This window comes from Mytilus trossulus, chromosome 12 (genome assembly GCF_036588685.1).
Source record: "Mytilus trossulus isolate FHL-02 chromosome 12, PNRI_Mtr1.1.1.hap1, whole genome shotgun sequence".
Classification (NCBI taxonomy): Eukaryota; Metazoa; Mollusca; class Bivalvia; order Mytilida; family Mytilidae; genus Mytilus; species Mytilus trossulus.
The window spans coordinates 44,089,387-44,111,240 of NC_086384.1; the positions used below are offsets into that span (position 1 = coordinate 44,089,387).

General features: G+C 31.6%; 1 protein-coding gene across 1 annotated transcript; it reads right to left on the reverse strand.

Moving 5' to 3' along the window:
* Positions 1-14,578: 14,578 nt before the first annotated feature.
* LOC134692167 (deacetylase Oant_2987-like) lies at positions 14,579-21,431 on the reverse strand. The gene is made up of 5 exons (XM_063552614.1): positions 21,000-21,431; positions 20,367-20,483; positions 18,996-19,146; positions 16,831-16,913; positions 14,579-15,849 (listed from the first exon to the last, which is right to left on the reverse strand). Exons 1-5 carry the CDS (start codon positions 21,283-21,285, stop codon positions 15,173-15,175), a joined length of 1,314 nt encoding a protein of 437 aa, XP_063408684.1. The 5' UTR covers positions 21,286-21,431; the 3' UTR covers positions 14,579-15,172.
* Positions 21,432-21,854: the final 423 nt, after the last annotated feature.

A 21,854-nucleotide genomic window follows, 5' to 3' on the forward strand; every position in this document is an offset into this window, starting at 1 on the left:
GTAAATGAATCTTGTTCGATGAAATAAAAAGAACAAAGTAATGAATCAGTTTTGAAATTGGCGATTCCATATGAGAAATCAACTTTATTTGTAATGACATAGGCAACACGACGGGTGCCGCATGTGGAGCAGGATCTGCTTTCCCTTCCGAAGCACCTGAGATCACCCCTAGTTTTTGGTGGGGTTCGTGTTGTTTATTCTTTAGTTTTCTATGTTGTGTCATGTGTACTATTGTTTTTCTGTTTGTCTTTTTCATTTTTAGCCATGGCGTTGTCAGTTTGTTTGAGATTTATGAGTTTGGCTGTCCCTTTGGTATCTTTCGTCCCTCTTTTAAGTAGCGTCTTCTAAATTTCATATTAACATTACTTTCATTCGAGATATTTCAATTCCTATTAGTATGGTATGGATTTAAAGACCATGAGTTTATCTATAGAAGTAAACAATCGCACTTATAAAAAAAATATCATGTATACTGAATATAGATAAAAGCAAATGAGATAGAAACCCAACGAACAACGACACATCAGGTAACAGACAGAGCTTTGATGAGGGAAGGGGAGAATACCCGCTATGGAAACAACTGCTATTTAATGTTCAGAGTACATGCACAATCGAAAAATCTATGTGTTGAACTAGTGATTCTACTATTTAGCATTACAGACATTCAAGCTGTATGAAAAGTTATAAACAATAGTAAATTTTACATGTGCGAACATAGAGTATTACTTTTAACATACAAACTTTACAGCCGATTTTGTTAGATCACAATAGTAAACTAGACCGATAAAATGACGGAGACACGGCAAATCAGAAACGGTATTTTGATAGTTGCATTTATTTAAATTGCGTATAAAGACGATGTACAGTAATTAAGATGTTGTTTTAAATTGTATATATGTTTTGTGATGTGTTTTATTTTATAGTTTTAATAAATATATGACGAGAAGAACTCTAAAGTGCGATGGGGAAGCTAAAGTACGATGGTCATGCTAAAGTCCGATGGTCTACGCTAAAGTCCGATGCTTCCATACGCTAAAGTGCTATTGTCTGCGAAAGTATAGACGTACGAAATGTAGTTGGATTTTGACGTTCACAGTCGTTTATAATACAAACCAAAAATAAACATGCCGGAAAATGAAATTAATATTGGAAGCAAACATATGCATAATAATGTTTACGTTATCGTTAAAACGTTGTATATTTTATTGAAGAGTATAAACGTCGGTAAAATAAACTAAAAGGTACACTTTTTCAAGCGTAAATCATAAATTGTCCATTAAAACATCAGTGTGTACATTGTAGTAAAATATAACATGTATTAATACTCGCTACAAAAAAGGGGAAAGCTCGAACAACAACCCCTTTTTCTCGCATTTAAATTAAAGCTAGTACAGATAAATTTTATTTATTCCGACAATGACCCTAATTTTGTATTTATAACTGACATCTTTAAGGGGATGTATTTACATAAAAAGGCTGTGTAAACGGCAAGCTACATCAATTATCCAAAACTGCCCTTGTACTGAACATGCATGAAATATTTGCAACTGGACGTGAAACAACCAACAATCAATCCAATACAACCGAATCGTTAAAAATGCATTTTAAGGAAATATAGTATTGTGTGACACCTAAATAACATTTTGAGCAATTATTACTAGGTCAGTCTTCTAAATTTAAAAAAAGTTACATATGACTACCGTTAGAGTAAAAGCAAAGCTATCGCATTATATGTAATATCATAGCAAACTAGATTTTGAAAAAGACTTGTTTTTAACATTAGTGCCCTTGAACCTTTCTCTTTTGCTCCAACGCACTTAGCGTGCAATACCATAGCACTTTAGCAAACAAACAACCATCGTATTTTTAAGGAATAATAAAAATGTAAAAGGAATTAATATAAAGTTAGATGGGAAAAGTCATAGTATCAAGATTTCACAATTAGCAGACGACACAACACTATTTTGCAAGGATAAACACGATGTGGTAGGTGCAATGAACGAAATAGAAATTTTTGGTTCTTTTTCATGTTTACTACTAAATAGAAATAAAACAGAGGGATTATGGATTGGGAAATGGAAATCTTGTAAAGATAAAATTGTCGGGATTAAGTAGGGAGATAAACCTATTAAAGCTTTAGGGGTGTTTTTCGGACATGACAAAGAAGAATGCATAAATTTAAACTGGAATGGTAAAATAGAAAAAATGAATAAATTATTTATGATATGGAAAAAACGAAATCTTTCAATTTTAGGAAAAATCCTTATTATAAAGACTTTAATATTGCCTTTGTTTACTTTTTTGGGAAGCTTCTGTCTAACTCCCGAAAATTATCTAGAGGAAATAGAAAACAGTAGCTATAAATATATTTGGGATCGGAAACCAGACAAGGTTAAAAGAAACATGATGATTGGTCCATATGAGAAGGGGGGTCTTAAAATGGTAGACCTTAAAAGTTATTTTGTGGCTTTAAAAGCATCATGGGTAAACAGATTGGTAAATGGTAAACTTGAGACTTGGGAGCTTATACCATTTAAATACTTAAATGTCTCAAACAATATTTTGTCAATCTTTAATATGAATTTCAGTGATATTAAATCTTTAAAATACCTTAAAGATATTCCTGCGTTTTTATTTACATAAATGATGTCTTAGATGATAAAATGTCATTATCGGAAAGCTACATTCTAAACAAATTAAAGTTCAAAATAAACTGGATCGCCGAATTTCAAAAATTAAAAAAATCTATACCAACAGAATGGATTCAAGTTGTTCAAAAAGAGAATTCTGTCAAAACTACAATTAATATTCAGAGAAATAAAATCATATGGAAAAATAATTTAATTGAGACTACATTATTAACAAATAAAATGTTATACAACTCTTTGATAAATATAAAACTAGAGTCGTCAATAGGGATAAACAGATGGCTTAGAATCCTACCAAAACAAGAAACTCTTAATTTGAATTCATTGTACAAATTTATTTTTGAATATATGACTGAAAATAAATTAAAAATATTTAGATGGAAATGATTACATTATATTGTTCCAACTAAAAAATTGTTATTGCAGTGGAAAGTAACTAAGACAGATAGGTGTAATTTTTGTAAGCAAGAAGAAGATTATGCTCACTATTTTCTGAACTGTAGATATTTTAATAAATTTTGGCAAAAACTCTATGAACTCTTTAAAAGAAGTAAAATAGATTTTGATATTAAATTGCAACATCTGGTATTTGGATATAAAATCACAGATAGTAATTATTATTTTTGAATTATTTACTAACAGTATTAAGATTTTCTATATATAAGTCATACTATGTATCCGAGCAGAGAACAAAAACTGTTGATGTCTTTAGTATTTTAGAAAATGAATTTAATAAAAGAATAGATGCATATAAACCAAGATGTCCAATGTTATTGTCAATTAGAAAGAATTTTTAGCATTGATAAATCTCTGCATAAGACAACTTATACAACCATTATATTATCTTTTATAAGTTAATAAGTTGGGTCAGCTGTTTATTTCCCTGGATAATCAGTGGAGTGTAACAGGGTAAATCAAGAGAAGCTTGGACTCTTGGTGAAAATTGTAACAAGCAAGATTAGATGAATAAATATTATTATGTTGTTAAAAAAAACAAAAGAAACATCGTACTTTAGCGTAAACTCCATCGTACCTTAGTGTACATCGCACTTTAGTGTGACCATCGCACTTTAGTGTGACCATCGCACTTTAGAGTCCTACATATATGACGAGAAGAAAAAATAAAACAGTATTGTGTAAATAACAAAATTAGTTTTTTAACAGTGTTGGTTCATCGTTGTTTTTTTAACCATAAAAATTGTTTTAAGGTGTTAATCAATGACACTTGATGGAAATAAAATTAAAAAAAAGAGAACTCACATGGCTCGTTTTTTAGCAGTACATTCAGGTCATGAAGCAATTCCAGTTGACGAACAAATATTTTTGTCAATTTATGTTTAAAAGGCGCAAAATGTATTTATATATGAAACATGTGTTGTTGATATTATAGTTTCCCTTCCTGTATATTTAAAGTATGCAGTTTTTGGTAGTTAAACTCTTGAACCATTCATTCTAATAACCTTGCGATAAATGGCTTTAACTTGAAAAGAAGGTCATGGTCAGAGATCGAAATTAGGGTTCTACTTTTTGAACTTTGCATGTTTTAAAAAAAAAAACAATGAACTGTTTAAAAAGTTATAGTTTAAATATATGAATTATAAGTATAAGTTTCATGCTAGTTCATGATCAATCAAAGTGTTTGAAAGGGGTCGGTAGACAGTTGATCTTGACAAAAAGTCCACCAGGAGCGACCCTGTGTAAATGATTAATTTCACGTATGTAATTCACAAAAGAAATCATGTATCTTTGGAATCAGTGTAACAAAACCTGTTATGTGACACACAATGTGATTTTGTATTAACTGAACTTGACCAATTATATCACAATTTTACAAGTTTCGCCTCTATGAGTTTTCTAGTAAATGATAATGTATAGTTATCGTTTCGTGCGATTTGAGATTCACATGGTGCTAAACATTCATCAAGCGTTAATGAATCATATGCGATTAAATAAACAACAATACTATAATGAATCAGTTTAGAAATTTGCGATTCCATATGAGAAATCAATTTTAAATAACGTCTTCATTTCATATTTACATTACTTTCATCCGAGAAATTGCAATTCCTACAAGCTTTCTGGTGTGGATTTAAAGACCATGGGTTAATCTGTAGTAAATAACAATCGAACTGATAAGAACATCATGTAAACTTGATAATGATAAAAGCAAATTAGATATAAACCCAACTTACAAACTCGACAAGTCAGAGAAAAACAGTTTAACACAATATGTATATAAAATACAATAGTACAAATAGCCTAGTCGACAAAAGTTGTGAATGATTCATTAGAGTTTTTGTGTGGGTTTTTTTTTGGGGGGGGGGGTATCAACAATGTGTAGTGGAATCAACTGATATTCAATACCCAATGTTCAGAGTACAGGCACATTCGAATAAACGTTATGGGTTAAACTAGGGATTCTACCATTCCATGACAAACATCCAAGTTGTATACCATCTAGTTTATGTTGACTTATTTGTACTGTGTATAAAAAGGTATTTTAAACAAAAGTACATTTAGAAAGTTCAAAACACCTGAATATTATTCAAACGCTGCGTTGGTAAAAGTTCTCACGTTTGTCGCAATAGGAATACTTTCTTGAGAAGAAAAAAGAAATGTTTTTTTTTTTACTTAAATAATCATTTATCTAACAGTTTTTGGTGTCTGATTAATCATTTTTTTATAACCATAAAAATAAAAATAGAAAATAGAAAAAAAACAGAATACACTTAACACTTTTTTTCAACCTTCTTAGTGCGTAGATAAATTTTAAAACATTGTCCAGAAACGGGTCAATTTCATTAAAAATACCAAAAACAGTAAATTGTTATTCAGTCTTGTATAACAGCATGTTAACTCAGATAATTGAAGAATTATGAAAAATAAAGTACAGATGTTTATTTTTTTTCAATCAACGTAATTTATATGACATGACGTAACGTCATAATGATGATCACGTCACGTTCCAAGGAAGTTTTGCGCTATTCAATAAGTCAAAGCACTTTGCAGCGTTTTGAAGGAAACTTTCAGTTTTTACAAAACAGCCTTATACTTGACAAAATTTCAAGTCAGATTTACTTATTTTCGGTTGGTCATCTTAGAATAGATAAAATCAAATATTTCATTGGATAAAGCACACATTAAAAAAAAAGATGGCATTGCGTATTTTAAGTGTACTTCAACGAACATGACATATACAACATGACAAATAATGTTAATAAAACATAAAGCAAAATAAGAGAAAATTTATTATATGCTGTATCTATAACTATAACTCTATTGTTTGTATAGTATTTCATTTATTTATGGTACTGACACTAAGCATTGTTTTGAACTTTGTGGTTTTCTCATTGTGAATTTAATGAATGTACGGTTGCCTGTAATAACAATGTACTTATATCCACTTCATTTGTTGTATCAGCTTCTGCAAACCAAAAACATAATACCAGATTTTCATCCTCAAATAATTTTATTATTCCAAAACCAAATACACAGTTGTATAAGTCTAGTTTCTCATACACTGGACCAAAAGTGTGGAATGCTCTTCCTAATTCAATAAAGAAATCAAATACAGTATCCGAATTTAAACATAAATACAAATCTATGTACTTTTAACATTTATACCATCATATTTGTACTGTAATGCCATATCATAATTGCTTATTGTATTTTAAATTGTATATAATCTTTATTTATCATTATTATTGATGCATTGTTTATTATTAATGTAATTATTTTTGTATTAAGAGAGCCTTATTGAAAATTGGTGTAATTCAAATGAGTTACTCTCTCTAAATAAAGATATTATTATTATTATTATTATTTGAACTTTGGTGGATAGTTGTCTCATTGCCAATCATACCACCTCTGACATCTCATTTTTTATATTTAAATGCTTGTCTCATATATTTACAAATTTGGTTGGTATGAACTATTTTATTTTGATAAATTAAATATGAAACTGATTTGATAACATTAACTTTAACCAATTTTTGAAAACTTAAACATAAATTCTCCCGATGGTGTTTATATTGGGGACATTATACAAGGAAATGCGCACAATATTCTGCGTTATCTCCGTAAAATATACAGAAACTTTCAGTTGCTAGTGCTTTATGTAAACTGTGTATCACCCCGTTTCAATAGCAAGTTAGTGTACACTTATTTTTGATTCGTAAGAAGAAAGCTCTCATATTTTCGAATAACATTGCATAGGTAAGCTTTTTAAAAGTCGATTAAACAAGTTATATAAACCTATCTGAGTTAAATAGTGCTGCATTAGGTTAACTATGCTCAAGTTGATATAATGTTATAATGGATGTATGTGCCCCAACATAAATATCGCCACATCTAAAAACAAACAATTGTATTGGCTTAACTATGACGCAATCCATTTTCAGTCTTAATTTCTTAAGAAAGACACATTTAAGATTAATGGTGTTTACACATGCACACTTTACATCCTTTGTTTAATATAAATGTTTAAAGATGCCAAAAATATGTCAATGCTGTGAAATGTTTTGCTATGTATACTGTAAAATGGAGCTGTCTCCATAAATATTTTCAATCGGTGATACACCCCCTGTAATCGTCTTGTTCCCTTTTCTGTGTAGAAGATGGCTGTACCTACGCTAGTGTCATCACTTGAAACATTTCTTGGGTTTAGTACTGTTATTCTTTATTTAAGTTATACTGATGTTCAGTAGTTGTCGTTTGTTGGTGTGGTTCATAAGTGTTTCTCGTTTCTCCGATTTTAAGTAGACTAGACCGTTGGTTTTTCCGTGTTATTTTTACACTATAATTGTTTGGGGTCCTTTATAGCTTACTGTTCGGTGCTGCATGTTGAATCGTGTACTTTGACCTATCATGGTTTACTTTTATAAATTGTGCCTCGGATGAAGAGTTGTCTCATTGTCACTCAAACCACCTCTTTTTATATCTATTCATATCATATTTCATTAGTACTATTCATTATCATATCACATTGATGCTTGATCAATCCAAATCAAACACACATTTTTACCTGCATGCTTACTTTTTACCACTATGAAATCCCTTCTTAACTGTAATATCTTTGCATAGCTGTTTTTTTATTCAGGTGTTGGAATCTGTGGATGGTGTGCGCTATTAGTTACAATTTTACATATTTGATTTTTCTGTTTCTTATGTTTTAGTTTCGGTTCTAATAGTTTCGTTAATAACTGTTTTATTTCTTTGTTTACTATTGTTCAGTGGTATATTTATACTATTTGTAAACATCAATATGTATAAATTTATAGGATAAATAATTAGAGGGCCCTTCCAAATTTATATGCGTACTTCAATGTAATATTTACACATATTTAGAAAAGATATTTTATTAAATATACATCTTTCGATTTTTTTCAACACCCTCCCCCCCCCCCCCAATCCACCCTCAACTTATATAGCACGTGAAGTATACTAAGGAAAACATAGTTTTTTTGTTTAAAGCACCGTATTCAGTATCAGCATGATAGATCATTATATGAGTTTTAAAAATGTTTACTGGTTTCAAATTTAAACATCGTATGGTGTTACTTCATTGAATAAAATATGTAAAAGAATTTCAAAACTTGCCGTTAAAAATGTGAAACTCTGATCCTCTATTGGTATAAATACAGTTCCAATGTGGTGTAACTTCGAGTCATCACAATTTACGGGTTATAAAATTATATATATAATAAGAACATTTGTTCTGAAAGGTTGATAGGCAGGATACAAAAAACTATAACACAAAATAGATTAAGTTAGACATAAGTTTTCAGCAGCAAATATTTCAAATTCATAGTTTAGCCAATAAAATGGTTTTGTTTTCAGGTGTGGCGATGTTTATGTCGGGCACATACATCCTTGATAAAAATATATCAACTTGAGCATAGTTAACCTTATAACAAAGCACTATAATTTACTCAGATTGGTTTGTATAATTTGCTTAATAATCGTTTGACTTTTAAAAAAATTACCTATGCTTTGTTATACCAAAATATAAGAGCTTACTTCTTACGAATCAAAAATAAGTGCACAATCACTTGCTATTAAAACGGGGTGATACACAATTTACATAAATCACTAGCAACTAAAAGTTTCTGTAAATTTTACAGAGATAACGCAAACTATTGTGCGCATTTGCTTTTATAATGTTCCCAATATAAAAAACTTCGGGAGAATTAATGTTTAAGTTTTCAAAAATTGGTTAAAGTTAATGTTATCAAATCAGTATCATATTTAATTAATCAAAATAAAATGGCTGATGCCAACCAAATTTGTAAATATATGAGACAAGCATTTGAATATAAAAAAGGAGATGTCAGATGTGGTATACGGATTGGCAATAAGACAACTATCCACTAAAGTTCAAATGAAGTGGATATAAGTACATTGTTATTACATGCAACCGTACAGTCATTAAAATAACAATGAAAAAACCACAATTAAAAGTTCAAAACAATGCTTAGTATCAGTTAGTATATCGTAAATAAATGTCTAAATGAGGAACTTTACAAAAATCAAACTTGTAGTTATAGATACAGCACATAATAAATGTTCTCTTATTTTACATTATGTTAATTTTTTCTATTATTTGTCATGTTGTTTATGTCATGTTTGTTGAAGTACACATGGAATACGCAATGCCATCTTTTTTTTAATATGTGCTTTATTCAATGAAATACTTGATTTGATCTATTCTAAGATGACCCACCGAAAATAAGTAAATCTGACTTGAAATTTTGTAAAGTATAGTGCTGTTTTGCAAAAACTGAAAGTTTTCTTCAAAACACTGCAAAGTGCTTGACTAATTGAATAGCGCAAAACATCCGTAGGACGTGACGTGATCATCATTATGACGTTACGTCATGTCATATAAGTAACGTTATTTAAAAAAAAAATAAACATCGATACTTGATGTTTCATAATTCTTCAATTATTCGAGTTAACATGCTGTTATAAAATACTAAATAACAATTTACTGTTTTTGGTATTTTTTACTGAAATTGACCCGTTTCTGGACAATGTTTTAAAATTTAGCTACGCACTAAGAGGGTTACTGATTTTTTTTTTTTTAATTCTGCAAAGGTTAAGAACTGCATATTCAATGACAATACCTAAATGGTGAAAGTAGTGATACGAAAACCTTAAAAAAACAGTTATTTAAGTACTATCAAAAAAGAAATCTTAAGAGTTAAGTCTAATATTTGTGTGAATAAAAGTCGTGTATTTTGAGGAACAAGACACTGCGGTCGTCTTCTAAAAAAAACCCATATAACTAAGAAATAATTCATGGGGGCTTCAATATATCGTAATTTTACCACCGGTTGCCCTTTATGACAAGTATGTTTTCCTGAGCGATTGGGAAAGGTAAAATATCGACATAAAGGAACAACCCGTGGTAAAATCACGATATATAGTCAAGCCTCCATGAAATATTTCGATTCTAATAGGACACATACGGCAATTATTTTGGATCGAAGCGATCTAGGTGAAAGCACATATTTGCCGTTCCCATGAATAAACGCAATATTAAATTGGCGTAAAAGAATGAAGAAAACACAATAAGTGACATGCTTTTTACAATAACGTATTTAGACAGTTTTGAATGAATTTAAATGGTAATTTAAAGATATGTCTTATATGTATGTGAAAACAATTGTTTACACCACATTCTAGCATGGTTTGTTAACATTTCCTTGTTGTGATGATTTTCGGATTCACAAGCGTGTATTTTCCCGTAAAATGCCTATATTCTAACGTCATCGTTTTATGACGTCGAGTACCTCATTCATAAGAAAAAAAGCTTATGACGTGAGAGTGCGATCGGAACAGCCCTGGCGATATATTCATATTTTACCACGGGCTTGTACTCAAAGCTTTGAAGGACGTCATGTTAGAATGAGAAATATATATTTTTCAAATTATAGAATTCAACTGACGAACTAGGGATATATTCTATTGTGACGAAAGAGCTCAGTGATGTGAAAATTATTGTCCAAAACGTTGAATGAGTGAAAACATCATTTTATCAATAAAATAAACAATTTGAAATAAAAGTCGATTATCAAAAACTGCAAGGTCAAGTTCACACTTTTTGGATATATTTTTTTTTCTAATTGATAGAATTTGTCTCATTGAGAAACATGGACAACATGAACAATTCACAAGTAAGTCGGCTTTGTTGCATGTTGTAACAAATAATTTACAACAACAAGAAGCTACCACATAACAGAAGTATACAGCTGTTCAAAATTCATAAATCGATTGAGTGAAAACAAACATAAACCAAGGGAAACGCATCAACTGTGAGAAGAAAACAACGAAGCAACAAAAGCAAACGCCAACATACATAGAACATGTTTATAAGATAACAACTGCCATCATCCTGACACCAGGTATAAGACATTTTAAAAACAGTAGGGTTTTTTATGCTAGCTAAACCTCCCGCTGAAATTATAAAGGTACCTTGTGGAGAGTTTTCTCATTGGCATTCATACCACATCTTCTTCCTTTTTTATGAATAGCAATACTACGTGCCCGCAATATAGCACATACAGTCGCAAAAACACCAAGCATAGAGAAACGCATAATCAAATGATATTATACTACATTAGTAACATGTAAATCGCAAAATTGAATTTTGAGACAGGCCCAAAGTGAAGGTAGGAGGAGTACAGAATTTTAGGTTTCGGGCATAGCAAATATTGAAAACATGCCACACAGCCATATATTTTGACCTTTCAATAAAAGAGTTGTGCCTATCAACTTTCCGTTACATGATACAACTACCATCTACTTTAGGTTGACTTATTTGAACTTTGTATAAAAATGTATTAACAAAAGTAAATTTAGAAAGTTTAAAACACCTGACTATTATTCAAACGCTGCATTGGTAAAAGTTCTCACGTTAGTCACAATAGGAATACTTTCTTGAGATTACTAATGCCATAATACAAGTCCAATTAACGACAAAACTAATCAACTTGTTTTTATTCGAGCGTCATTGGTGATTCTTTTATAGACGAAACACTCGTATGGCGCAAATGAAAAATTTCAATCCTGGTATATATGATTAGTTTCTGTACATATATGTACGTAACTATACCCGTGATCAAGGAAAAAACACAATCAATTTTTGATATATAGAAAGGGCACAGTTTTGATAAAGTTACCGAGGCACGGCATAAAAAAAACGGTATTTGGATAATTGCATTTATTCAAAATCGCATAGAAGAGGATGAACAATAATTCAGATGCTGTTGTAAATTGTATATCTGATCTGTGATATTTTGTATATAGCTTCATAAAATAAATATCGAGAAGAAAAAAAGAAATGGTTTTGTGTACTTAAAGAATCATTTATATAACAGTTTTTGGTGTCTGTTTTTATAACCATAAAAATGTGTTTAGATGTTAATTAATTACACTTGATGAAAATAGAAAATAGAAAAAACAGTATTCACTTAACACTTTTTTTAAGGCTGATATTTTTTTTTAAATTCTGCAAAGGTTGAGAAGTGCAAAGAGTTGAGTCTAATTGTTTTTGTACGCCAGACGCGAGTTCGTGAAAAAATTACTCATCCGTCATGCTCGAACAGAATAAAAGTCGTGTATTTTGAGGAACAAGACACTGCGGTCGTCTTATAACAAAACAATATAATTAAGAAATAATTCATAGGGGCTTGAATATATCGTTATTTTACCACCGGTTGGCCCTTTATGACAAATATTTTATCCTGAGCGATAGGGAGAGATAAAATATCGGGATAAAGGAATAGTAGTATAAAGCGTAGAACAATCAATGGTCTTAATGTTGCTAAAGAAAATTGCAGAGATTGAGATCTAAGACTAAGCAGAGGATCTTTAGAGTTTTTGAAAATCCACATCTGATTTACACCACTCAGCCTTGTTGAACTTTTCTTATCACTATATTTTGGAGTTATCACTGATGAGTCTTATGAAGACGTAACACGAGTCTGGCGAACTAAATTATAATCCTGGTACCTTTGATAACTATTTGCTGTAAGAGTATAGTAGACAGCACTTCCGAAAGATGTGTATTAAAACATCCTGATGATCCAATTATGCAACGTTCGTTATACGGATTTTTTAGAAGTTTTGTTATCAAGTTCTAGTTTAATGACGGGAGATTTTCTTCGTTTTCTTTAATGAAAGTACATAAACAAATCAGATCAGAGTATGCAGGATTACCAGTTTTGTGAGACATTGCAAATAATTGTTTTTACATACGAAATCAATATTATTAGAGACTGTATCCCCTGGAACAACGACATATTTGTCATGCAAAGAGGATAAAGCATCCAAAACATCTGAGCTCTATGTTGCGTCATGTGAACTATTGTTTGTCTGGTTTATTTTTCATTTTTAGCCATGGCGTTGTAAGTTTATTATCGAATTATGAGTTTGACTGTCCCTCTGGTATCTTTCGTTCCTCTTTCTTGTATAAGTTAGAAACTCTTGTGTTCTTAGTGCGTCGCAGTTTTTAAATGCACGTCCGAATGCATGAATGAATAGCTATTATTCATCCAGATAAAGTGTACAGTTCTGGTTCGCAAAATAACAGTAACACGGGTATTCCGTAAATCATATTGAAATTAACCATGGATAATAATTTGAAAAAAGCATAATAAAAAATACGCAAAGTCACACTTGACCCTCATTTTCTCACCAGAATCAATTTTCTTTAACTTGTGTTCTTATATTTCCAGTCATGCATTATGATGCATGATTTACAGTTGTTAATTTGTTGGGTTTTTTTCCTCCTCAATCAGTCCTTTTTATCATCATCAAATTCATGAATTGAGGGAAGGGCTTATTTCAGATTCAATCATAGAACCTGATATCCCTTGGTGTTTCTTACTTTTATTAAATTAGATAGAATGCAAACATTTCTTATAGAATAATGCATGTATGTATCATAGAACACATTAATTCGGTTGAAAATATTATGGAAATCTGTCAGACGATGCTTTTCCCAAATAAAGAATATGAAATTTGTTTTTCATTCGTTTTGATGGTTGTTATAGTCGAGCGTTTGATTTTGTCACGTAAAGTGGACTCCACCTTTCTGATTTGCTATAAGTAAAGGCAACAGTAGTATATAGCCATATAAGTCATTGTTTTTAAAAATATGTGTTCATAATTCAAATGCATGACAATAGCTAAGCCTTGGTGTTGAATAACAGCTAACGGCATAAATAAGTTTCGTAACACTTTAAGATTGTTGTGGTGACGAAATCGCCATATTTCGCAGGTGCAATGTAAGTAAGTAAAGACGACACTAGTTTACGTGATACGTATATTCAAATCACGTAATTCGATTAACAAAAGAAAAATCAAGGTAACAAACATATCAAGCGGGAATCACATTAATTAAAAAAAAAGTGAGACCGAGTGTGTCGGAAGTGTACCACGCTTTATTGTAGATTGTTGTGGTGACGAAATCGTCACCTTACGTAGGTGCAATATTCGTAAATAAAGGCGACCCTTGTTGACCAATATCCAAATCACGTAAATCGATTAACAAAAGAAAAATCAAGGTAACAAACATATCAAGCGGGAATCACATTAAATCTTAAATAGATGAGACCGGGGGTTGAAGTCATAAGACTTTGCTCAGTGCTCGGAGCACAAAAGTCATGCTCGAAGCATGAAATCCAGCGTTTTTATTGGTTGCCTTTGGAGTAGTACATCAAACTGACTCAAAAGTTTTATATCTTCAAGGCCTGGCAAATTCACATTTTATTCCGCATTCAAGAGTACTTTCCACGATCGAAATACAATAATCAATATTAGCCAATTTTATATTTTACATTTTAATGATAACGATGTACAGTTAATTTCGTCTTTTTAATGTTTTCTAAAAATACATAAAAAAGGTAGTATATCGCTGTTCAAAAACTCAGAAATCCATGGATAAAAAAAAATCGGAGTAAATATTTCAAAATATGTAAGGAAATTTAAAAGTCATTTGAAAGATTTATTACCCTTAGTTGATAGTGTACATACGTATATTATATTTGAGCTACACACAAATACAGTAGTATACCGCTGTTTAAAAGTCAAACATCGATGTGAAAATGACAAAACAACTTCCTAAAATATGCTAATTTACAATTTACCAAGAAATAAGGACACATCAATGCCTTATCAAATCTTCATCTTACATTAGTTATCTTGATGAAAAACAAGTATCGAAATCCGGATAAATAAAGATGAAATCAGGGAATTCCTGTAAAATATCACTGTTATTTACCATACTCCAGATATTTTCAAACCGGAAAGTACCTAATCAAATAGAACAATCAAAAGCTCAGACACATCAAACCAGTTGATAACAACTGTCATATTCTTGACTTGGTACAGAAATTTGCATATGTACATATAGGACCGGACTGTGATTTAAAAAGTATACTTAAAAATTAGTCAAATGTAAAAGAAGACATTTTATACTAGCAAATTGACATATACATGTATATTTTTGCAATTGAAATTCACACAGGTGGAATTTCTACAAGATCACAAGATGGTATAAGTTCATTCGGCGGTATTTCATCTCTTATTACTAGTTTATGCCACTCCGGTGCATTGTTAGCTCGAGCATAAAGATTTGGAAAGTGTTTGGGATTTGTAATATCAAAGCGTCTTCCTGCTTTCCAAACAGCTACAGGTTTAATAAGTTTTGATATTTTTCTTAATTGAGATTGAGAATCTTCAAGGTCAATGTCAACTGCGACTATTTTCAACACGGTAATATCAGCTGTCTTCCCAACTGTCAGAGAACCAATCGAATTTGACCATTTAATTGCACGTGCTGGGGTATAGGTGGTTGCCTTGACTATGTCGACCAAAGGCATTCCAGTATGCAAGAACTTCGACATAACTAATGGTAGATCGTATACCGGACCATCGTTGTTTCCTGTATGCAGATCAGTCCCAATAATGTCAGGCCAAAAGTTCGCTTTTGCACAAATTTCGACGACCTTCCAACTAAAAGATCCTTGTCCGTGGCCAACATCAAACAAAACACCTCTTTTACTAGCATCCAATACATCCGGATATATTGTATCAGTCTTTTCGTCCAAAATAGTGCCTTCATGAGCATGGAATGTGTGAGTATAAATGTCACCTGTGCGCATGTCTTTTGGGCAACATAACGTCGACGACTTTCCTGAAATATCATAATAAAATTAAATTAATAAATGATAAGATAGATTAGTGTCTCCTTTTTCTAAAATATGTACAAATTACATAAAGTTACTGTTGCCTATAGTTGCTTGCCTCCACAGTTGAACTTTGGTGGTAAGTTGTCTAATTTGTAATCATACACCATACCCTTATTTTCATATTCAATGAAAACTACGATTTTCGTTTATCTAACTTCATTTGTTACTTTTGTGGTAATAACTGAACACATTGCACAAGATCATGTTTTCTCTGACTGTTTATGACGTCTTTATACTAAATCCATTGGATGTTATATGTGTACTGATTGATAATTTAGTCTTAGATGCATGATTTCTTTTAGTAGTTGTAAATGGCTTTGAACTAGCTGTCAGTAACTGCGAGGTATCTCAGATCTGTGTCTTTTTGTTGTTGGGATGTACAAGTACTCGTCTAAGTCCCTTTGTATTTGTAGTATTTGTATTTGTATCCATCTAATGAGTTAAGCCTTTTTCAACTCATTTATATAGTTCGTTCTTATGTTGTACTGTTACATCACTGTCCCAGGTTAGGGGAGAAACGGGATCCCGCTAACATGTATAACCCCGCCACATTCTCTATATATGTGCCCGTCCCAAGTCAGGAGCCTGTAATTCAGTGGTTTTCGTTTGTTTATATGCGACATATTTGTTCATCGTTCATTGTTTGTACAAAAATTATGCCGTTAGTTTTCTCGTTTGAAATGTTTGGCATTGTCAGTTTGGGGCCTTTTATAACTGACTATGCAGTATGGGCTTTGTGCATTGTTGAAAGCCGTACGGTGACCGTTGGTTGTTAATTTCTGTTAATTTCCGTGTCATTTTTTTTCTCTTGTGTAAAGTTGTCTCATTGGCAATCACACCACATCTTTTTTTATGTTTATTTGATACCTGATATGAATGATATATATTAACCCTTGCATTGTACTGGTATTTAGACTTGTACCTACCATCTGACTGTGTAGGTACAGTAGATAATGAATGATGAACCATTAGTGGTACTCCCGCTTGTTTTGATGCCTCAAGAGATCTCCTGAAATATGTATTCTATGTTTTATTTCTGACACGTAGTGATGTCGTTTTAGCAATATTTGTTTAACCTTGTCATGAAGCGGGAAGTTTTGGCTAGCCTTAAAATGGGGTTGAACCCACATTTTTATCTTAAATGTCATATACCAATTTGAAATGTGGCAGTTATTATCAAATAGTTTGTCTTTATGTATGTTAGCGTTTGTTGCAATTAAGTGTGCCTGTTGTTATTTTGTTTCTTCTGAAAAATGATATGTTTCCCTCGGTTTTAGTTTGTAGCCCTGATTTGTTTTCTTTCAATAGATTTGACTGTTTAACACTGGTATACTACTGTTGCCTTTATTTATTAAGGAGAAAAAGCTTTCATACCATTTGTCAGCAATCTGTTTATGACATTATAACGTAAGAAAAAACGCCGCCAGAAAAGAAATTATGATTGCTACTGCCAGCACTTATGCAAGCGGAAAACATTTCCGATTATTATGTAGAGAAAACTAACTGTTTGATATATAAAAACTCCTTGCAAAAATGTATGTTTGAAAAAAAAGGGCAATCTCTAAATGCATTGCAAAACCCTAAATATCGCATGGATTGGAGTTTTAATGTTTGTTCGATAAATCTTAAAAACAAAACAAACCGCTAAATATATAAATATATATACAAATATTTGTGGGAAGAAAAGGTGTTTATTTCTGAATACATTGGAAACAGCTTATTTTCGCATGAAGTGGAAATATCTTGGTGTCATTGATATCTATCCAAATTTCATCAACACAGCATCAGATTATCAAGCACTTAATACATATGAATTAAGTTATCGTGCAAGGGATGAAGAGGTGAGCACGTGCTTGCTTATGCAATGAACTTAAATAGTCTTCAAACAAAAGAAAAATAGTATAGAAATTTATAAATTTTTATAACGGCAATGTTCGCTTTCAACATTTTAATCATCATATCGTACTGTGTATGTGTGGTTATATAGTCAAATCATATAAAAAATCGGAGATCCCATCTTGCACGTTCAATGGCTAACAATACAAAACAGATATTACTTTATAAACTCATTTTGTCTAAAAGCAGAGGATTTCTACTGTAGTTATATTATAAAAACAACATTTTTGTTATTACTATCAGTTAATATCGAATGTCACTTTAAGACTTCATACATAAAGATTTGAAGGTAAAATACCAAAAATAACTGCAAGGAAAATTCAAAATGGAGATTCCTCAATCAAATGAAATCAACAAAAACCTTTAAGACATCAAACGAATGGTAAAACAACTGTCATATTCGGTCATTTTCTTATGTAGAAAATGGAGGATTGAACCTGGTGTTATAGCTAGCTAAACCTCTCACTTGTATGACAGTCGCATCAAGTCGTTTTAAGACATCAAACGAATGGGAAAACAACTGTCATATTCGGTCATTTTCTTATGTAGAAAGTGGAGGATTGAACCTGGTGTTATAGCTAGCTAAACCTCTCACTTGTATGACAGTCGCATCAAGTCGTTTTAAGACATCAAACGAATGGGAAAACAACTGTCATATTCGGTCATTTTCTTATGTAGAAAATGGAGGATTGAACCTGGTGTTATAGCTAGCTAAACATCTATGATTAAAGGAATAGGACCAAAAATATCAAACTCCGATTTATAAAACAGAAATAGCTTCAACATACGATAAAACAAAAAACTTAAAACACATAAAACGATTGATAACTGTCATTCCTATGTTTTTCCTAATGCAGAAAATAGTGGATTGGACCTGGTTATATTGCTAGCTTAACCTGTCACATTAGAATGTAAAAAAAAAACATGCCAAACTACAATGAATTTTAAACGAAAAATGTTTAAGTAATGACAAAACCAAAAGCTAAAACACAACAAACGAATGGATAAACTGTCATTTTCATACATTTCATTATGTAGAACCTGATTTTATATCTAGCTAAACCTCTCACTTGTGTGACAGTCGAACATAATTCCATTGAATTGACACCACATATGTTTTTACTGACAATAACGGATCTCGGCGATTTTGCTATCGCTTCCTGGTATGTATTTAAGATATACATTAAAAAGTTACCTATAGGCTTCTTCTTCATTTTTCCCTCCATTAGCTATTGTTTCAGAAAGTCGAACTTTGACACCAACTATCATATCCCTGTTAGCTTCAATACACTTAACACATGCTTCAACACTCACTTGATTTAATGAATCGAGTTCACCACCTGGAGCTGTAAGAAGTAAAAAATAACTTGAACGTGTGACTCAAACATTAAGTACCTCTAATGAGTTTTTAATATGTATTCAGATATATGAAAAATTTATTTTCATGTTTCTTTGCAACCTATGTAATTCATCTTTTGCCCTTTTTAGCATTTTTTTTATTCGAGCGTCATTGGTGAGTCTATAGTAGACGAAACGCGCGTCTGGCGAAAATTTAAAATTTTAGTCCTGGTATCTATGATGGCTTTATTTACAACTACTAGGTCGATGCCACTGCTGGTGAAGATTCATTTCCCCGAGGGTATCACAAGCCCAGAGGATATCACAAGCCCAGAGGGTATCGTAAGCCCAGAGGGTATCATAAGCCCAGTAGTCAGCACTTTTGTGTTGACCAGACTTATCATTGATATGTTTATGAATAAAAACTAACTGTTAACAAAACTTTTAATTTTTTAAATACTAAGGCTTTTCTAACTCAGGAATAGATTACCTTATCTGTATTTGGCAAAACTTTTAGGAATTTTTGGTCCTCAATGCTCTTTACTCTTTATACCTTATGTGTTTTGTAGGAATTTGTTTGTTTTGAATTGGGTTTCGTATTGTCGCATAAGTTTGCTTTATGGTCTTTCTCTATAATTAAACAAACATACATTTATAATCTACCTTTCCATAAATTTTACCAAACAATCATTTACACTTGCCATCTTCTGTAAATGTACGCAGATGAAGCTGTATTTGCTACAGTATCTTCTCAAAGACCAACAAAAATGTGTTTTGCAAAGACAGACAAAGAATGTGCGATATACATGGCAAGAAAGAAGAACCTTATCAACTTGTGCAGGATTTCGTCGATCAAAAATAACTAACGTTAACTAACCAGGAAACAAATGTCTATTCAACTTTTGAAGCAAGATTTTTATAAATAAAAACTAACTGTTAACAAAACTTTTAATTTTTGAAATACTAAGGCTTTTCTACCTCAGGAATAGATTACCTTAGGTGTATTTGGCAAAAATTTTCGGAATGTTTGGTTCTCAATGCTCTTTAACTTCATATTTTATTTGGCCTTTTAAATATTTTTTTATTCGAGTGTCACTGATGAGTCTTTAGTAGACGAAACGCTCGTCTGGCGTAAATATCAAATTTTAATCCTGGAATCTATGATGAGTTCATTAAAACATAAGAATTATTTTTTAGAAGAAATAATTCATTGAGTTTTGAAACATACCTCCAGAGGCACACCCAGAAGAGGCTAACCCATGTTGAACAATGTGGAGAAAGCATAACACTCTTGTATTACTTTTTTCTGCAATAAATTTCCTCAAGCCTGGAAAAGTTGATTCGCCTAGAAGATAAATAAAGCTGAAGTAATATAAACATTTAGAAAAGATAAAGTTTAGACATATCGACAACATGGTTTGATAATAATTTTCATTTTTTTTCTTTCTGTTTAACAATAACGATTTTGAATTTAAACAAGTATGATGTGTATAAGCAGCTTACTTTGATTACTTTGATAATACAATTCAAATAATAATTTAAATTTGCGTTCAAGGAGTCTTCATTCTAAAATTGAATGAAGGTTCATGTACGAATGTCAGTAATCGACTTTTAAATGTTAAGAACTATTTAGAACACTTTCAGCAGAGGATTCAGCACTTGTCGGAAAACAGTGACGAACTTTTTATACCCATAAAAATGAAATACGAAGTAAAAGATGTTTATCAAAATATCATGTTTCGTTAACAATCTATATACATATGCTACTTACTTACTCCTCAATCAAATATCTTAATACATTGTACATTTAAAGACTCAAATGATAATAATCAAAACCAAAATATACTTCAGAAGTACATACCAGAACTTCCAGCATCTACAACTGTCGTCACTCCTCTGGATAGACAGCTTTCGTCCGGATTAATCCCGAGAGGTGTCGCATGCTCGTAGCAATGCACGTGACAGTCGATTAGACCAGGTGTTATAATGCAGCCCGTTGCGTCAAACTCCCTTGCAGCTTGAATATTCAAATCTGTTCCTACAGACTGTATTGTGCCGTTCAAAACTGCCACGCTTCCGGTAAAGTCAATATTATTTGCAGGATCAATAATTCGTCCATTCTTAATGATAAGATCTGCTTGTGTCATACTGATAGAAATGATAGACGGCTGTCTTCTAGATTTTCTTTCGTTTTTCTATACGAACTTGAACGATATCTGTAGATTGAAACGCTATCTATGTCTTACATGTACACACATTTTAAACTAAACGATCAGGTAAATTTATCTCGACCTATTTAAATATCGTTACAGCGTATTACATAATCGGGAATGTTTCCGATTTAACATGACCGATATGATATTTGTGTTACTCTAAGTACATGATTTTCTTTTCATAAATATGAAATAATCTAGGTTTTCTTAATGTGCAAACACGTCTTTTACTGAATTTTGAACTAATAGATTAGCATGTCTATTATGATGAGTTATTGTTCATCACAATTCAATTTTAGGAAGCTTGTTAAAGGGAAATCACACTATTGTTTATACGCATCGCTCTCGGCGCCGCCATAGTGTCGTAACTGTATTATGACGTCGCCGTTTTCGAATCCGCCGTAAAGGTTGCTAATTTATGAAAAAGCGAACGCTCGAAGGCATGTTCCACTAAACTTTCGACAGGAGACATGATAATGGACATATATATCATATTTTTTACA